At 38.3% G+C, this 21,065-nt stretch overlaps 1 protein-coding gene across 1 annotated transcript in view; it reads right to left on the bottom strand.

Moving 5' to 3' along the window:
* Positions 1-21,065, bottom strand: part of Ophn1 (oligophrenin 1) — a 348,861-nt gene that overhangs the window by 151,165 nt on the left and 176,631 nt on the right. The window contains exons 6-7 of the mRNA XM_059250481.1: positions 8,093-8,194; positions 3,924-4,034 (exon numbers count right to left, since the gene is read on the bottom strand). Of these exons, the coding sequence (XP_059106464.1) occupies positions 3,924-4,034; positions 8,093-8,194 (213 nt within the window). The remainder of the gene's footprint in view (positions 1-3,923; positions 4,035-8,092; positions 8,195-21,065) is intronic.

The following is a 21,065-nucleotide window of genomic DNA, read 5'->3' on the forward strand; positions in this document are numbered from 1 at the left end:
ACTTACCTAAGGAGGAAAGAGGAATGGTAACACAAAGGGAAGGGGAAGGAAGAGGGACAAATAACACTAAAGATGTTTAGAAAAGCCGTAGAGGAATCATTTTTTAATAGCTCCTTAAAATTAGATGAGTGAGTGAGTGAGTGAGTGAGTGAGTGTGTGTGTGTGTGTGTGTGTGTGTGTGTGTGTGTGTGTGTATACATACACAAAGAGAAATACATCATTTAATTGAAGTTACATCAATTGGGGTGACAATGCTCCCCCTAAAAGAACATAAACTATGTAATAAAAACCCAGTGCCAGGCATATGAAACCTACTTGTAAGTTGTTGGTTAGAGGAGTCCAAGACACTCTCCCAAAACAATATAGGCCATTGCCGTTGCCTTTGGTACCTTTCAGACTAGAAGATAAGACCTGATTGCTGAAGACAGCACACACCTCAGACACAGAATTTGAAGGAATTGATCTGGATCTTACCTGGAAGATTCCTCACTGAGGATTACTCCTCATAGTTTCAGAAGGAGCCATGCAAGCTGCCAATGGAGGGAAGCAATCAAGTCCTATCCAGCTATAATGCCAATGAATAACAACAATGACCAGCAGGGCAAGATATCCTGAAAGGCACACTGTGGCACTTACACCAGTAACCAACAGTCATCTGATTGGATTTAAGGTCCACCTAATGGGAGGGAATTCATACCTGGCACAATTCATTTAGCCAGCTACCTATGGCTGGTCAGACCAGGGTACCTAGTTAACCTGCTCCCGTGACTAAGCTAGCATAATCTGTAACTGTTTTCTAAATACTCATCCTTACATTCAGAGATAAGTATTGCTCTCATCCATCATCAAATAAGCTTATTCTTGCAGTAGATGAAGAATATTATAGAAAGCCACAACTGGTCAAAATGTAAAAATAAACTGATAGTAGAGTCTCTGCCTCCAATCAATACATTAGAACACAACCCCTACCCTTACAGCTCTAGGGACATCACAGAAAAGGGGACATAAATACTGTTAAGAGCCAGGACAGCTGATGTGAGATAGTCTTTTCTTTAAAAAAAAAAAAAACAAAAAAAACAAAAACAAAAACAGGGGCGGGGGAGAGATGGGGGTGAGTCTGGGAGGAGTTAAGGGAAGGAGTGGGAAGAATATGATCATGACACATTGTACCAAATTCTCTAAGAATTAATAAAATACTACTTTTATTTATTTTTTACCTTTCTTTCTTTATTTTTCCTATTAAAATTTTTCATTCATTTTTACACACCAAAAATCCCCCTCTTCCCTTCTCCCCCCCAGTCTCCCCCTCCCAATCTACCTTCCACTTCCCCCACCACAAGGAGGTAAGGGCCTCCCATGGGGAGGCACATCCAGTAGAGGCAAGTTCAAGCCCTTCCCCCTGCCTCAAGGCTGCAGGAGGTGTCCCATCATAGGTAGTGGGCTTCAAAAAGCCTGCTCATGCACCAGGGATGGATTCTGATCCTACCACCAGGGGACCCCCCAAGCAGATCAAGCTACATAACTTTCTGGCCATGCAGAGGGTTTATCTAGTCCAATCCCATGTAGACTCCATAGCCATTGATCCAACTTTCATGAGTTCCCACTAGTTTGGTTTGGTCGTCTCTGCAGGTTTCCCCATCATGATCCTGATGCACTTGCTCACAGATTCCCTCTTCTCTCTCTTTGACTGGACTTCTGGAGCTCTGCCTGGTGTTTGGTTGTGGATCTCTGCAACTGCTTCCATCAGTCACTGGAGAAAAGCTCTGTGATGCAACTTCCCTAGCACCAGATTTCTCTATCCCCATGATATCTCTCTCCCTCTGTCATATTATCTCTTTCATTACTTTCCTACTTCATCCCTGTTCCAGCTCGACCATCCTGTTCCCTTATGTTCTCATCCCCTATCCCCTACCCTCCATTGCCCACCCCTCATCCCCAGTTTACTCATGGAGATCTCATCTATTTCGCCTTCCCAGGGTGATCCATGAATCCATCTTTGGGTCTTCCTTGTTAGCTAGCTTCTCTGGAGTTGTGGGTTGTTGTCTGGTTATCCCTTGCTTTACGTCTAGTATCCACTTATGAGTGAGTACATGCCATGTTTGTCCTTCTGAGTCTGGGTTACCTCACTCAGGATGATATTTTCTAGTTCCATCCATTTGCCTGCAAACCTCATGATGTCATTGTTTTTACTGCTGAATAGTATTCCACTGTGTATATGTACCACATTTTCTTTATCCATTCTTCAGTTGAGGAGCATCTAGGTTGTTTCCAGGTTCTGGCTACTACGAATAATGCTGTTAATGAACACAATTGAGCATGTGTCCCTGTGCTATGATTGAGCATTCCTTGGGTATATGCCAAAGAGTGGTATAGCTGGGTCTTGAGGAAGATTGATTCCCAGTTTTCTGAGAAACCGCTACACTGATTTACAAAGTGGCTATACAAGCTTGCACCCTCACCAGCAGTGGAGGAGTGTTCCCCTTGTTCCACATCCTCTCCAACATAAGCTGTCTGCAGTGCTTTTTTTATTAGTCATTCTGACAGGTGTAAGATGGTATCTCAGAGTTGTTTTGATTTGCATCTCCCTGATGACTAAGGATGCTGAGCAATTCTTTAAATATCTTTTGACCATTTGAAATTCTTCCTTTGAGAATTCTTTGTTTAGCTCTGTAGCCCATTTTTTTAATTGGATTGTTCATTACTTTGATGTCTAGTTTCTTGAGTTCTTTATATATTTTGGAGATCGGCCCTCTGTCAGATGTGGGGTTGGTGAAAATCTTTTCCCATTCTATAGGCTATCATTTTGTCTTATTTACTGTGTCCTTTGCCTTACAGAAGCTTCTCAGTTTCAGCAGGTCCCATTTATTAATTGTTGCTCTCAGTGTCTGTGCTACTGGTGTTATATTTAGGAAATGGTCTCCTGTGCCAATGTGTTCAAGACTATTTCCTACTTTCTCTTCTATCAGGTTCAGTGTAACTGGATTTATGTTGAGATCTTTATTCCACTTGGACTTGAGTTTTGTGCATGGTGACAGATATGGATCTATTTGCAGTCTTCTACATGTTGACATCCAGTTATGCCAGCACCATTTGTTGAAGACGCTTTCTTTTTTCCATTGTACAGTTTTGGCTTCTTTATCAAAAGTCAGATGTTCATAGGTGTGTGGGTTGTTAGGGTCCTCAATTCAATTCCACTGGTCCACATGTCAGTTTTTATGTCAATACTAAGCTGTTTTTATTACTGTAGCTCTATAGCACAGCTTGATGTCAGGGATGGTGATGCCTCCAGAGGTGACTTTGTTGTGCAGGATTCTTTTAGCTATCCTGAGTTTTCTGTTTTTCCAAATGAAGTTGAGTATTGTTCTTTCCATGTCTGTGAAGAATTGTGTTGGGATTTTGATGGGGATTGCATGCAATCTGTAGATTGCTTTTGATAAGATTGTCATTTTTACTATGTTAATCCTAGCTATCCATGAGCATGGGAGATCTTTCCATTTTCTGATATATTCTCCAATTTCTTTCTTCAGAGACTTAAAGTTCTTGTCATACAGGTCTTTCACTTGCTTAGTCAATAATAAAATACCCCAAGGTATTTTATATTATTTATGGCTATTGTAAAGGGTGATGCTTTAAACAAGAAAAAAAATAAAGTGTGACAGAAATTTGGGGAGGGATTGAATCAAGAAAAATGAAGAAAGAAAATGGATATAACTAGAAAGCAAAATAGTGTAAATGTGGTAAGGAAGAAAGTGAACATTTCTAAAAGAGCAAGAAAATACAAGCCTATGTGCTGATGTTATATTATTGAGCATGCACTGACATTTTTATTCTTTGAGATTCCAATTTATGACCAAAGTTCTCCACATTCACTGGAAGATTTGGGAAATTTTATTTTAGAATATTCACCAACAGATAAAACTTACTGGCTCCACAATATTGAACTTCTTGGATTCTTGAACTTCCTGGATTTGATAGACATAATCAAGAGAGGATTCAAAGAAATTGTGCCTTTCCTTATCCACTTGGAGGTCTGCCTGTAGAAAGAGGGCAACAAATGTCATATGTGGCATGGTCATTTTGAAAAATCAGGAATGATCGAATCAGTAAAATTCTACAGCTAAAGAGGCAAATATCCTATGTCTATTGTTTTCTTTAATTCTATTTCACTTTATTTTACAGAGAGGGAATATGAAACTAGAAGATTAAAGACTAGGCTTTCTATTTCTAGTCTAGCATGGAGGAAGCTTGGGAGTTACAAAACTGACTTTCAGATCAGGGAAAACACTCACGTTGGAAAACCTTTCTTCTCAAATCCAACAGAAAATTAAAGTCATGGGGATTAAGTGCCGCTGCAAAAACTGGACTAGAGGTGAATGGAGAGAATCGGAACTCCATCGGAACAGACACTGGAAGTGAAAGGTGCTCAATGCTAGGGGATCACCACACTCACAGAAGAACTACTACCCAATTCAAGAATAAGTTGCTAAGAAAAGACAAAGACAAGGCAAGGGCTGCAAAGGAACTACAGCAACAGTGAACTAAGACCAACTTAAGTCCTATCCAAATATGCATGAAAGCTCACACTAAGCACTTTCTTCAGTTTCTTTATCCAAACATCCTGTCTGCCTTTTGAGCAGAAAAGCAAAAAGGCACAAAAAAATCAGAAGCAAGAGAACAAGCATCAGAAACTAACAAAGAGAAGGCAGAGGCTGCAGAATGATGAGACCATGGATTGTAAGCAACTACAGTAAAATGGAAAGGGTTCAATATTGCATGTCACTGGGAAATTTCAAATGACAACAGAAATGTGATACCACTGCACACCTATTAGAGTGGCTAACAGTAAAAACACTGACAACAGCAAATGCTGATAAGAACATCAAGCAAAAGAAAGTTTTAGAGCTAGTCGGAAAGAAGAATGGTACATGTTGGAAAATAGCAGATTCTTAAAAAATAAATCATTTGCTTACAATGCAACCCGACTTTTGTACTCTATAGCATTTACCAAAACAACCTCAACAAAATCTACACATGAATATTTACCATGGCCATATTAATAACTGCCAAAATTCAAAAGAAAAAATATCCTTCCATAGAATATAAGATACATATGTGGTACAACCAGACAACAGCCCTGAAAAGACATGAGCTAGCTATCAAGTCATAAAAATATAGGAATAGACACATATTGCTAAATAAATCAATATGAAAGGCTCCATGCTGTAGGATTCCAACAACATGACATTATAGAAAAGACAAAAATATGAAGATCAGTGGCTGCCAGGGATTTGAGATGAACAAGCATGGAGACAAGAGAATTTTAGAACAGTGAAGCTAATCTCCATGATACTACACTGGACACGTGTCATTATACACTTGTCAAATCCCACAGAATGGGGCTAAAAGAGGAGTAATTCAGTATCACAGTTCCTGCCTAGCATGTGCAAGGTTCCAAATCCAACAAAGTAAAAACAAACAATCCATATCCTACGGAACACAATACCCATTTGCTCACCAATTGTAATAAATAAGCCCAGGATCTTAATAATAGTGACAATGTGTGTCAGGGATCCAATACTTCATCTCTGTACTTTCTACAGAGTTCAGTAGAACAGTTCTACTCTGTTCTTTCATTTTTTTCTTTAAGTTACATGAAATCTGTCTCATTTGTTATAACCACATGTGAATTTATAATCATCAAATAAAAGTGAAAGGAAAGAAACTTGTCTGGGTTATAGCCCAGTACACACTCCTCCTTGCCCTGTCTTCCCTCCCCAGAAAAAAGCCTAGACCTACCCTACACAGTGTCTCTTGACATCTTTCACACTATTCTGAGAGATGAGACAATGTAACAATAAAACAGAAAAGTGATTTAGAAATGACATGATTCTTTCTTTGTTTCCTTTTGGGGCACAGGGTTTTATGTATCCTAGGCTGGACCCACACTCTCTATATAGCCATGGATGGCCTTGAACTTCTGAGCTACAATTCCAGCTCGCTCTCTCTCTCTCTCTCTCTCTCTCTCTCTCTCTCTCTCTCTCTCTCTCTCTCTCTCTCTCTCTCTCTTCCTCCATCTCTTCAATTCTTCTTTCTTTTTCTTCATTTCTGAGACAGAGTCTCACTATATAAAATTGATTATGTAACCTAGACTGCCCTCAAACTCACAGCAATCCTCCTGCCTCAGCCTCTTGAGTGTTGAGATTATAACAATTATCTACTACACCTAGCTTTAAAATAGCTTCAAAAAATAAAACCTCTTCATTTAATAAGAGTGACTCAATTTCCCTTACTTCATTTTTTAATAAACAGAACAATGGCTGCAGCCCGGCTCATCAGAAATGTCAACAAAGGCTGGGTATGCTGGCTCATGCCTACAATCCCAGCACTTAGGAGGCAGACACAGGGAGACTTCTGAGAATATGGGGACATTCTGGGTGAGACCCTGTTTTAAAACACCAAAAGCCCCCACAAAGTGCAAACAAGGATGTTTAGTGCACAAAACCACTAAAATACTCTAGATGCCTTCATAGCAAAACCACCAACATATGGACTGTATCCCCATGGGTCCCTATGACTATCCTCAGATTTGGTAGTCACTGAGAGGACTCACAGGACTGGGGATTCAACATATAGTCATAATCCCAGATAGCATTTATTTCAATGAAAGAGTACAAAGAAAAGTCACCAAAGAGGAAAGGTGTGAGAGATCCAGTCTAGAAGAAACTTTATATAAGTTACTAAGGGACTCCGTAGCAGTTTTGCAAAGGGTACATGAAATTCCTCTTTCGATAAGCTCTAACAATAGAGTAAAAAGAGCTGCCAGAGACGGTGTTCTAGAGACTGATGATAGCCCTAGGTTTCCGTTGGGCCTGGTAACATAGGCACTCCCTGCCTAACATGAGTTATAATTCTAGACTGTCTGGGGAACAGGTATTTGAGAAAAGCCACACTGTCTGCACATGCAGCTTTGCACAGAGAGCCACTATTAAAATAGCCTCTCTAAAAGTTCCCTCACCCTCCTTCTGTTTAGACAGCATCACTTTGGAAATTATCCCGGTGCTCTCCTTACCTGCTACAGATAATAAATATTTCTCCACGCTTTAATGTCGTGGCCATGTTTTTCTTTTCTCTTTCTTTCTTCCTTCCTTCCTCCTCCTTTTTTTACTGTTGTTGCACTAGTCAAGATGTGAGCCCACTGCATTTGACTACACTATCTTATCTTTCACTAGTCTTTTAGAGTAACATCAGTTCTGAACAAATAACTTGTCAAGAGTCTCTCATGCCTTTCAGCCTTGAGGCTACTAGCTTTGGTCTAGGGCAATTTCTCCATTTCTATTTGTCATACATTTTATCTTTTTAAAAATGATTATCCAAATTGGAAAGGCACCTTTCTTCCACAGAGAAGATTCCTCATCCAGGCTTAAGTCTTCACCTTCTCATTCCCCAGGTCCCTCAAGACTATTAATAAACAAACATTTTACAGTACAGAAAGAGCCTCGCTGCTATGAGATTAATGAACATTCTTAACTTAGAATCCTAGCTATAAGGTGTAGAATGACAAGGACATTGTATTCGTGTCCCTGTAGTCGTGTTCCACCCAGTGTAAAGATGATTTGGTAGATATCTAGTAAACAGTGGCTTGAGAGAATCGTAGCCACTGTAAGTCTCATAGAAGCAGCAGCCGGGGTGCAGCATTTCCTTCCTCCACCAAAGCAGGCAATGGGGTACCACAAAGGGAAAATATCTGCTCCTTCTATACCAAATCCAATACTAGCTGAAATCTATCCGAACATAGAATCTAGAATCACAGACTTAGGAACTTGGAATTGAAAGTGACACTGGAGATACTTGATTATGACTCTTTCACACAGTGGGACTGGCGCCAGGAATAAAGTTCCTTAACAGGGGAAGTTAGTGGAGGAACTGGCTCGAGACTCAGAGAGCCTGGGGCCTAAGCCTCAGGTACTCCCTGTAAATGTTTCCATTGCTCCTGATGAGCCATTTTATGGAGAAAGCTCACAAGCAGAAATGACTGCGGTTTCTAAGGCACAGCACAAGACGGAGTCAGGGATAGACATGGTAAACAACGTACCTCTAGCAACTGAGACTCTTTCTTTTTGGATGACAGATGTAAGTGCCGGTCCAGTAATGAGTAAAACCTCTCACCATCCTTTTCAAATTTCTTCTTCCTCTCCTAGACATGGAACAGAAGCTTTGCATTAAACTTCTATGGTTTAATACCATGGACTCAGAAATGAGAAGGGAAGATTCAGGTTTCCTGTGGTCAGTTCCTGCAGCTCCTGGGAAGGAAAGAAAAACTACAGCCAGTGAAGAATGTGCTCCTTTGCACTGATCGAGGCGGTTTTGATTTCCTCAACTATAACCCCAAGTCATTCTACCTGCAAAAAAGGCAGTTCCTACTGGTAGAGCCGAAGCCTCTGCAAACTCCAAAAATGGCACTGGGGTGGGGAGTTCTCTGTTGTTGAACACCCTTTCTTCCCTTCACATATGGTTATCATTTATTTGATCTTTCAAAGAGAAAAAAGGAACACAAACATGAAGTAAATATAGCCAGGAAAGGTTAATCTGTATGAATCTGAATGACTTCAAACAGCCTCCATTCCGAGACAATAGGAATCAAGGACTACTTCTTTGAATAAATTATTTGGTGTTATTTAAGTATTTACTGCTGCATATTAAAAGCTGATGGAGAGAAATCCGGGAAGATTTAGATAGGAAACAAGAATTCACAGCTAGCTTTACGGAGGGGGTGGAGGACTCAGCCTTCACTCTCCTTGGGGAGGAAATGTAATTAACTTCTCTGCTGTTCAGTACAAGTATCCGTCACAGAGCTTCTAAAGAAACGCTGACAGTACACATTTGTCACAGACTCATTGTCATGATTTTTTTCTCAGCTTAACAGGAGTTATTTGGGAAGAGGATCCTCAGTTGAGAAAATGCCTCCATCAGATTGCCTGTAGACATGTCTGTGTGACATTTTCTTGATTAACGGTTGATGTGGGATGGCTTAGCTTACTGTTGAGTGGGTGCCACCCGTGGGTAAGTGGTCCTGGGATGTATAAGAAAGCAGGTGGAACAAGCCATGAGGAGAAAGCCAGTAAAAGGCACTCCTTCATGGCTTTTTCTTCAGTCCCTGCCTCCGGGTTCCGGCCTTGAGTTCCACCCTGGCTTCCCTGAGTGATGGACCGTGATATGGAAGCCAAAGAAATGCTTCCATCCCCAAGTTGCTTTTTTCTCATGGTGTTTTATCACAGCAATAGAAACCTAACTAAGGCAGAGACTGGTACCAGAGAGTGGAGCACAGCTGAGCCAGACACCTCACCGTGTGTATGTAGGGAGGGCTATGTAAGGACTTTGGGGAAGTTGGGCTAGAAAAGCCACTAAGTATTCATGCTTGATGAACTATTAAGGTAATTTAGAAGACAATGCTGGCAGCACTGCAGACTCTTTTCACCGTGTTGACTTTGAATGATGTGGTACCAATAAAAAAAAAACAGCATTTCATGCTGGTAAGAATTCCTTTTTTAAGGTAGACTGTGGGTGAATTTTAAGACTTTCAAATAACTGCTAGGATAAAAATTAAACTAAATTTGAATTTACAGCTTAATTTGAATTGAATTAACATCTGTAAAATAATAAGGCAAAACATTTGCAAGCATGAAATATCACACATGTTTTAAAGTATTTATTATTAATATAAAAGGTGTCACTAATATTGGCTAAATATGGCAAATGTAGAAAACAATATTGATTTTCATAAATGACTTATAATCATCATGCTGTCTAAATTTCATATAAGGCTTGCACTAATAATTGATGATAATATTTTTGCATTAAGTGGTTAAATCATCTGCAAAGTCTGGCAATTTATATTCTCATATTGACACATTACTAAATAAATTCCCATTCTTACAGCACCAGTTGAGGCCCTGCAGAATCTGGTTAAACAGCACTATGGGAATGGGTACCCTTATCTTCTTCTTCACATAAGAGAATATATTTAAAGTTTCTCCACAAACTAATGTTGACTTTAGGTTTTTATCATGCAATCATTACTGAACTAATGAATTCATCTTCAGTTCTAGATTTACTAAGACAAATATATTTATTTTCTTTACATGAATAATGATGGGAAACCACTGCTTCGTTTCCAAGGCTGATTTTGAGGGAAGGGTCTGAGATAAGCACTACCTGGTTGTGATATATTTTTTAAGATTTATTTTTAATATTTTTTTAATTTTGTATGTGTATGGGGGAAGTATGTGCACATGAGTACAGGTGCCAGCAGAGGCCAGAGACATTGATTGGGTCCTTTGGAGCTGGAGTCACAGACACATGTGAACCACCTAATGTGGGTGTTAGGAACTGAACTCAGGTCCTCTGGAAGAGCAGCAAGTGCTCTTAACCTCTGTGCCATCTCTCTAGGCCTCTCATGGTATATTTTCATTACTGTAAGATTCAGAAAGCTAACATTTTATTTAGGAATTTTGTATTTATGCTCCTAAAAGTAATTTATTTTCATTCTGGTATTTTTCATATGTTATTTACTAGCATTATAAAATGTGCTGGATAGTACTATTGTTTTAAAAATGAAAACACCAAACCTCAGAGGTATTAAGTTGCTTATCCAAGGACACCCAGCCATTAAGAGGTAGAACAAACTACTTAAAATATCTTTACTTAAAGCCAGCATTGACTACTGGACTCAGTTTATACACCTTGAGAGAGATGATGTCTTAATTAGGATTACTAATGTTCAGATGAAACACCATGACCAAAGTAACTTGGGGAGGTAAGAGTTTAACTTACATTTCCACATCACAGTTCATCATTGAAGGGAGTCAGTACAGGAATTCAAAAAGGTCAAGAACTTGGAGGCAGGAGCTGATGCAGAGGCAAGGAAGAAGTGATGCTTACTGGGGTGCTCCCCTGGCTTGCTTAGCCTCCTTACTTATAGAACCCAGGGCCACCAGCCCAGGGATGACACCACCCACAATGGGCTGGGCCCTCCCTCACAAATCACTAAGAAAATGCCCTAAAGGCTTGCTACAGCCTGATCTTATGGAAGCATTCTCTTAATCGAGGTTCCCTCCTCTTGGATGACTTTAGCATTTGTCAAGTTGACAGAAAAGTATCCAGCAAAGACAGTGATATGGAACAACCTTCTGTCTTTGTACAAAATGTGCCCTCTACTTCTTTTTTTCCTCCTTCTACTTCACTGGCCAACTATAACTCATCCTTCAAGATCCTATCCCTTTATTCAATGGAGTCTTTTCTATGTCTTTCTCAATGCCCCAATATCCTAGTCTGGGTTTAGGACTCCCTCCTCTGATCCCTCAGCATTATATACATAAAATAATAACATAAATCAGCATTCAGAAGTTTGTGAGGAAGAATGAAAATTTTAGAAAAGAGTGGATAAATAGGAGGAAAAGAAGATAGGGATGAAAAGAATTGTAGAATTATATGCATTACATCAGTATTTTGTTCACTCTAACACAATCTAGAAACAAGAAACATGGTTGCTCCATCATATGTATATGAGAATACTATAATACCATTTATATGCACTAAGACTGCTACACAAAACATAAGGAGAACAAACTATCAAAGTATGAAAGCTATAAACAAACTACAGTTTTCCTTTTACTTTTAAGGCTTTCTTTGTAAGCATACATTTAGCATTCTAGTTATACAAATTCTTTTATCTGTGTTAGACAAAATATAGAAAATAAGCTTGTGTCAGGCACGGGCATTGCCCTGAGGCAATCTAGAGAAGACAAGGCCATTGGAACCAGCTTTCATGGCCCTCATACACCAGGAAGGGCTAGAAATATACCTTAAAACACAATTTTGCCTTTCACTTTATAAAAATGAGCGCTGACAATAAGCTAACATCACTTTTTATAAATAGTCAGAATAAACAAAACACAAATTACCTATGGAGAGTGCTGTTTCTTCTATATTGGTTTGGTTTTTCGACAGAGCTTTGCTATATAGCTCAGATTGACCTTAAAATCCTCCTTCCTCAGTCACCCAAGTGCTTGGATTATGGGCATGCACCACCATGCCATGTCTGGCTGAGATTACTGTTTCTTATGTTTTTGCAAGGGTCTATCTTTCTTTTCGACTGAAAAAAAGCCATTCTTTCTTAGTTATGTACTGAAGTGAGTGCTGAAGAAAACATGTGTCCAACGAAAAATGTTTCATGTGCTTTGCATAGCTCCACCAAGAAAACCTGTTGTGAGGAAGCAGTTGGATAGGGCACTCAAAGAGCATGACAAATGTCTAGAGAACACTATGTCCAGGCAGGCAGAGCCAATCAACTTCTGTCCTCTCTGGACAAAGTTAACATGAGCTGCCAAAGGTTTAAGACATTGGTTCTGGTTCAGCAAATCTTCCATGCACTGAGGAGGCTCTTTTTCTGGCCAGATGAAATTGGGATCACTTGGGTTGACAAAACCAGCTGTGAAGTTGACAGCTGTTTCTCTCTCTCCCTCCTGCTTTGGGGGAGAATATGAGCTTATATTACTGTCTCCACCCACTTGCACCAGTGTCTGTGGCCCCAGAATACAGCACAGGGAGTTCTGTGTGGACAAGGTATTAATGACTCTTTTGTACATGATCGTGACGCTGCTGTCAGTAGGAAATAAGACCTTTGCATACAGCAACATATGAGGGCCCTTCATGGGAATACAAAGAAAAGACTTACTATGGTGATTATTAAAAATGATGAAAATGATGACCTCAAAAAATTGAAAACAGAACAATAATTCAGGACTTTTTTTTCTGTGATGGGAGTGATAGTAATGCTAGGTTTGCTCAACCCAGGGCCTCATGTATATGTCTTAGGGTTTATATTGCTATGATAAACACCATGAGCTTAAACAACTTGGGAGACAAGGGTTTATTTTAGCCTATAGTTCCATGGCATAGTCCATCACTGAAGGAAACCAGGACTGGAACTTAGAGGCAGGAGCTGATCCAGAAATCATAAAGGAGTGCTGCTTACTAGTTTCCTCAGCATGCCTTTTTCAAGCATCCAGAACCACCAGTCCAGGGGCAGTATTGCACATAGTGAGCTGGGCTCTCACACATAAATCATCAATCAAGAAAATGAACCACAGGTTTGCCCATAGACCAGTCTAGTGGGGACATTTTATTAATTGAGGTCCCTTTTTCCAAAATGACTCTAGCTTGTATCAAGTTGACATGAAAATGTTCAGCACACAAGGCAAGTGCTCTATGTTCTAACATTAAGATATGCTCTCAGGTCTTCAGTAATAGTTTATAGTATGGATTAAAATAACACAGTTCTGCAATTTGACAGAGAGCCACAACACAGAGAGTCACTGACTTTCAATAGGCACCTAAGAACTAAAACTTTCACCTAGGGAAGTTGTCTCTGCTTCCTGTCTTGGATTGGACAGAGAAGGCAATATTAACAAGTCTTGAAGCACAATAAAAAAAGTTTCCTGGGAATGGTGGCACTCAGGAGGCTAAGGAATATGGATTGTGAGTTCCAGACTAGCCTGAGCTGTCACAGCAATATTTCTCAAAAACTCCAAAAACAAAAGAATTATACAAAGACACAAATCTAAGGTTTCTAAATCTTACAAGGTTTTATTAGTTACTTTTTGTGGCTATAATAAAAAATTCCATGGCCAAAAAGCAATTCATGGAAGAAAGATTTTATTTTGTCTTATGATTCCATGATGGTGGGGAAGGCATGGAGCAGGTAGCTGGTGTAGGAAGCTGAGAAACTGCATCTTCAAACGTAATTGTGAAGCAGAAATATGAAGCAGAGTAATGTTGAGGGATAGTCAACCACATTGTGAATCCCAAGTTTGCATTTGCATTAATTAAATAAAATTAACCTTGTCTATATTTTATGATCACATCTTGGTTCTATGCCGTATAGCAGCTTTGAATGTTTGGGACAGAATTGAAGAATCAGGAAAGAGGACTGAGTCATTTATTAAAATTTTACAAGGCCCAAAAGAAGCCTTCACTGATTTTTTATAAAGATTGACATCAGCTGTAAATAGAATATCAGATCCAGAAGTTAGACAAATATTAATTGAATTTTTGTGTTGTGGAATATTAGTTTAAGATGTGTTACATTCATTTATACTGTGGAATATTTGTTTAATGATGCAAAGATGTGTTGCATTCTTTTATGTTGCATATGTTTAACTCTGTAAAGCTGTGTTACTTTGTCCATCTGAAACATTTGATTGGTCTAATAAAGTGTTGAACAACCAATAGCAAGACAGGAGAGAGAAATGGGTGGGGCTGCCAGTGAGAGAGAATAAATAGAAGGAGAAATCCAGGCTCAAGAGATGGGGAGAAGGATGACAGGAGCCATCCATTCAGCTACACAGCCAGCCACAGAGTAAGAAGGAAAGATAGAATAAAGAAAGGTAAAAAGGCCAGAGGCAAAATGTAGAAAAAGAGAAACAGGATAATTTAAGTTAGAAGATCTGGCTAGAAACAAGCCAAGCTAAGGCCAGACATTCTTAAGTAAGAATAAGACTCCTGTGTACTTATTTGGGAATTGGGTGGTAGGCCCCCAAAGAGTGAAAAAAAAATCAACTCTTCAGCTTTTGAAAATGCTAATTCAGAATGCAAAAGGGTGATTCAGACTTTAAAGACAAGATCAGCACCAACAGATGAACAGATCTGAAACACAGCTGATATTGGATCTCACACTTATGATGATGCCTGGATAAAAGAAGTGATTTCTAAAATTTTAAGAAAAACCAAAAGGTCAGAAATTTTAATTATGGTAAACAAGGTCATCTGAAATGGGATTGTATGCAAGGTGTTCCTAGAAACAATGTTTCTTCTAGAGATAATCCAAACAGAAGCCCCAGCCTTCTGGACTATTAGAACATGTGGCAAAGGCCACCATTGGACTAATGAATGCAAGATTAACATGAGACAGGCAAGATAATTCTTTGCCATTGGGAAATGATTTAGAGGGCCTCTAGCAGGCCTGAATGTCGAATTTGGTTCAATCACTCCCTGACAGCATTGGAGAAATCCCTCTACAGAAGAATTTAAAAAAATTAATGCCGTTGTTGTAGACAAATTTCTAAACAGTCTTATTAAATAAAAATCTCGGAGCCAGAAATTGTGATTAAAGCCTGAGAGAGATCAGAGAAATAGGAACAGCCACAGCTAACCTTACCTCACCAACTCCACAGCTTCCAAATGAGAGATACTTCCTATCTACCAATGCCTATATGCCTTGCTGTTCTGCCATCTGATTTGCTCTCTGTACAGCTACATCACTTCCTCTTCCTGCCCATCTCTGTCACTTCCTGTCTGTCTGTACAGACCTCCAGACCTCCATAGTTAACTAGTGTTGGAATTTAAGGCGTGTGCCACCACATCTGACTCTGTTTCTAGTGTCGCCTTGAACTCAGAGATCCAGACAGATCCCTGCCTGCCAAGTGATAGGATTAAAGGTGTGTGCTAGTGTTGTCTGACTTTATTTACTTATAATGGATTGCTTTTTCCTCTGATCTCCAGGCAAGCTTTATTTATTAAAGCACAAATAAAATATCACCACATTTCAGCACAAATAAAATATCACCATATGTTGTTAAAAACTATACTGCTCTGGATGACATAACAACATCAGTAGATTAAAAAAATTCAGAAGAGATAATAAAACAAGGACTTTGGCAAACTTCTATAAACGATCAAAGGCCAAAGCTAAAAATACAAATAAATGGCATTGAAATTGAGGATTTGATTGGTGCAGATTTAACAATAATTCCACTGAAATCCTGGCATCCAGCTTGGCCTCTTCAGGAGGTAAATGTTCAATTTCTAGGAATTGGAATTTTATCTTAGGTAAAACAAAAACAAAGTGAAAGATAGGTTGAATATATAGGTACAGAAGGATAGATAGGAAAATTAAAACCATATGTGGCTAACATAGCAATGAATTTATGGGGACATGATTTGTTGCAGCAATGGAAAACACAGATTAACATTCCTCTAATCTCAGAAAAAAAACTAAATTAATATATGCCTCTGAGAAAAACATTAAAAGGTATTATCAAGAACAGTCACTAACTGTTAACATTGTACATAAGCAGGGCACAACAGCTGCTGATCTTTCAAAGGAACCAACAGCCTTATCTTTAAAATAGTTAACTGATAGACCATTGTGGGTGGAACAATGGCCTTTGATGTTAGAAAAATTACAGGCATTAGAACAGTTGGTACAAGAGCAACAAAATGTTAAACAGATTGAAGAATTGACCAGTCCTTGGAATTCTCCCATATTTGTTATTAAAAAGAAACCTGGAAAAATGGAGAATGTTAACAGATTTAAAAGCCATAAATAGGGTAATTCAGCCAATGGTCTCTTTACAGTGTGGAATTCCCTTGCCTTCTTTACTACCTAAGGGATGGTCGGTTATAGGAATTGATTTAAAAGATTGCATTTAGTACACCTTTACAAGAACAGGATACAGAAAATTTTGCCTTCACAGTGCCTATTTATAATAATTCCCAGCCTGTTAAAAAGGTACCACTGGAAAATTCTTCCATAAGGAATGTTAAACAGCCCCAACTTGTGTCAATATTTTGTATAAGAGCCATTAGAACTAATTTTTAAACAGTTTCATCAACCTATATTTTACCATTATATGGATGATATATTATTGACTGATTCAGACACAGATACTTTAGAAAAAATGCTTGATTAAATAAAGAGAATTTTGCCTTCTTGGGGATTACAAATTGCTCCTAAAGAGATTTTATTAATTATTTAGATTAAAAGATAGATTTATGGAAAATTCAACCACTGAAAGTACAAGTCAGAAGAGATCAATTATGAGCATTAATGATTTTCAAAAATTGCTGGTAAATATTAACTGGCTATGGCCTACAATTAGATAAACAACTCAAAAACTAAACAATTTATTTTAAATGTTACAAGGTGATAAGGACTTAAATAGTCCAAGAAAACTAACAGGTAAGACTGAGAGAGAATTGGCTCTGGTAGAAAAGAAATTACAGGATGCACATGTGGATTGCTTAGATCCAGAGTTTGATTTTATTCTGGTCATTTTACCTTCTACTCACTCTCCTACAGAAATTTTTATGCAGAGAGAAGATAATATCTTAGAGTGATATTTTTACCAAACAAACAGAGTAAAAAATTAAAGACCTATATAGAAAAGGTTTTGGAATTGATTATGAAAGGAAAATTAATACTTCATCAATTAGCAAGAATAGACACGGTAGAAATTGTGGTACCTTTTACTAATGCTGAAATTGCATCATTATGGACAGAAAGTGAACATTAGCAAAGAGCTTGCGGTAATTCCTTGGTAGAGATTAGCAACAAATATCCCAAAAGCAAAAGACTTCAGTTTACAAAAAGAACTAATTGGATTTTCACTCATATAATAAAAGGAACCAATTTCTGGAGCTCCTACATTCTATACTGATGCAAATAAATCAGGAAAGGCAGGCTATAAATCAGGGAAATTAAGTAAAGTAGTTCAAAGCCCTAATGACTGAGTTCAAAAATCATAATTATGTGCTATTGTCATAGTATTATGAGATTTTCCAGAACCACTTAATATAGTTACTGACTCTCAATATGCAGAAAGAGTTGCTTTACATATTCAAACTGCTGAAATTATTCTAGATTATTCAGAATTAATTTTGTTATTTATTCAACTATAACAAGTAATCAGAAATAGAAATCATCCTTTGTATATAACAAATATCAGATCCCATACAGGTCTAGCAGGCCCTCTAAGGCAAGGTAATGATAAAATTGATCAGTTATTGGTAGGAAATGTGCTAGAAGCCTCAGAATTTCATAAGAAACACCACGTTAATAGCAAGGTTTTGAAGAAAGATTATTCTATCACTTGGCAACAAGCCAAAGAAATCGGAAGGAAATGCCCTACTTATTCTTTGTATAATCAAACTGCATTACCTACAGGAAGTAACCTAAAAGGTACTCAAATAAATTAAATTTGGCAAATGGATGTGTTTCATTTTGCAGAATTTAGAAAATTAAAATATGTGCAACATACCGTGGATACATATTCAAAATTTCAATGGGCTACTGCTTTAAGTTCTGGAAAGTTTGATTCTGTAGTTTACACATTTACTAGAAGTCATGGCCATTATGGGGATACCTGTACACATTAAGACTGGCAATGCTCCAGCATATGTCTCTAGTAAAATAAAACAGTTTTTTGCATACTACAACTAAAGAATATTACACATATACCACACAATCCTATAAAACAAGCAGTTATAGAAAGATCTACTTGCACTTTAGAAGATATGCTTAATAAACAGAAAGGGGTAATGAAGATCTCTTTCTGAAAAAAAGGGAGGGATATAGAGAGGATAAGATAAAAGAATAGATTATTGGATCTACCTTAAACTAAAAATCAATCATTCATCTAAAACATTTTATACTGGTATGGAGTTTTGTATATTGATACAAATTTAAGGTTAGTTTTGTTAGAACATACTCATATATGTTTCTACTCCTGTTTAAGGTATTGTACCTATACAGCTCATTTAAAAATATAATGTATAATTAAGAAATACAGGTAAGTAGTCAGTCATCTATAATAATTAAATTTGTAGTTATGTTAGGTATGTTTTCAAGGCTAAACAGAGATATATTTTAGAGAGATAGGTAGTCTTCAAACACTCCAGAGACCTACAGAATATGGCATTTAAGATGTTTTAATAACCTAAGGCTTTGCATGACAATGAGACAAGTCTGCTCCTGGCAGCACCAATTTACTTCAAAAAAGAATGATGGGTATCAAAGTACCTCTATCTAGAGTTTGTTTCAAGAAACTGCCCTTGCCTGTGGTGGTATTGTGTTCCCCAAAATATTGTACACCCTAATAAACTTATCTGGGTTCAAAGAACAGAACAGCCACTACATACAGAGGCTAGAAAATGGTGGCACTCACACCTTTAATCCTAGCATTCCAGTGGCAGAAATCCCTCTGGATCTCTGTGAGTTCAAGGCCACATTGGAAACAGCCAGGCATGGTGACACATGCCTTTAATCCCAGGAAGTGATAGCAGAAAGCAGAAAGGTATTTAAGGCGTGGGGACCAGGAACTAGAGTTGGTTAAGCTTCAGGCCTTTGAGCAGCACAGTTCAGCTTAGATTCATTCTGGATAAAGACTCAGAGGCTTTCAGTCTGAGGACACAGGATCAGCTGAGGAATTGGCGAGGTGAGGAAGCTGTGGCTTGTTCTGCTTCTCTGATCTTCCAGCATTTACCCCAATAACTGGCCTCAGGTTTGATTTAATTAATAAGACCTTTTAAGATTCCTGCTACACTTGCCTCAACTGCTGACAGTATACTGTCCAAATTGGACAAGCAGGATACAAAGAAGGCGACAGCCAAACTTTGCCAAGATGAGGTAGAACAGTCCATCAAAATACCTGTTTCACAGAAAAGTCTGTCAGACATTCTAGGCCTATAGGCCAAAGATGAATGCCCCAACATTGCAGAGGAACCTTGGATGACTGTCTAGGCAGCCAGCTGCTTCTGTTATTTCTATAGATTTGGAAGTTTTTTGCTCTGTGCTTCATGTTTATTCAGGTAATATTGTATCTTTCTAGGGTTTCTGGTGGGGTTGAAGATGGAATAGCAATAGTTAAAGTTTTCCTTGTCAATAGATTCAGAAAAGAAACTCCCAAAAGAAGTAAAAAGTGTATAAGTTCAGAGACATAAAAGCTTAAATTGTTTATCTAAGAAAATGTTTTGAGGGCTAAAAAGATAGTTTTTGGTTGGTAATACAAGTTAGAATAAAAAAAATAAATTAAGTGCCGGGTGGTGGTGGCGCACGCCTTTAATCCCAGCACTCGGGAGGCAGAGCCAGGCGGATCTCTGTGAGTTCGAGGCCAGCCTGGGCTACCAAGTGAGTTCCAGGAAAGGCGCAAAGCTACACAGAGAAACCCTGTCTCGAAAAACCAAAATAAATAAATAAATAAATAAATAAATAAATAAATAAATAAATAAATAAAAATAAATAAATAAATAAATTAGGTACAAACCTGTAGACTCACCAAGATAGGATAGATTACAGAGTGGTTTCTTGGAATTTGCCAAATACAACTAGGCTGGCCATTGTGAACGTAATCCTTACTTGATAATTGTTCTTATTGTATATAGTTTTACTGTGTTAGAGTTAAAACCTTTCCTTTATATTTAGACAAAAAGGGAGAAATGTTGGGGAATTTTCAATCACAGTGTGAGTTTGCATTTGTGTTAATTAAATAAAATTAACCTTGGGTCAGAAGGCTGAGTTAGCAACTAGTTGACAGAAAGTAATCATAGTGCATCAGAGGGCATCTGGAAGAGATAAAGAGATGTATTAGAAGTAGTATGGAGGGATTTGGAGTGGCGTGGCATCTTTTGTTTGGTGGAGTGGAAGGATACTCTTTTTCAGAGACACCAGAAAGGACAGAAATTTAGCTAGGTGCTACTCAAACTCTCTGAGCTAGCAGGTTTTTACCCCAGCCTTTGAATCTCAAGTCTTATTTATAAATAGAATGATAGAGATTTAGTTAAAGCTACCTTTAGTGGCAGTGGCAGAACCAGTACCTGTGGGAACAGATTTCCAACCAGGCTGGGGCCTAAGAGTCAAGTCCCTGCCAGAAAAGCAGGCTAGTAACTGTAGAGTCCGAAATAGCTGGCTGAAATAGCAATGGATTAAGGCACAGCCACTGTGCCAAACATAAAATAACAGAATAATCTGGAAATGGGGCAATGTTGTAAACTGTAAGAGCCCATGCCCAATGATACACTTCCCAGCAAGCAAGGCTGTATTCCCTTAAGGTTATATACCCTGCCCCAAAGTAACACCAACTGGAGACCAAGTATTCAAATATGCGAGTTTATGAACAATTTCATTCCAATTGAGCCTAAGAGGGTTTTTCATCTAAAGCACCACAAAGGTTTAATTTACAATGCAGACGTTAAAGGGAGTATGTATAAAGACAGTTTAAATTTTCACATTA

This window comes from Peromyscus eremicus, chromosome X (assembly GCF_949786415.1).
Source record: "Peromyscus eremicus chromosome X, PerEre_H2_v1, whole genome shotgun sequence".
NCBI lineage: Eukaryota > Metazoa > Chordata > Mammalia > Rodentia > Cricetidae > Peromyscus > Peromyscus eremicus.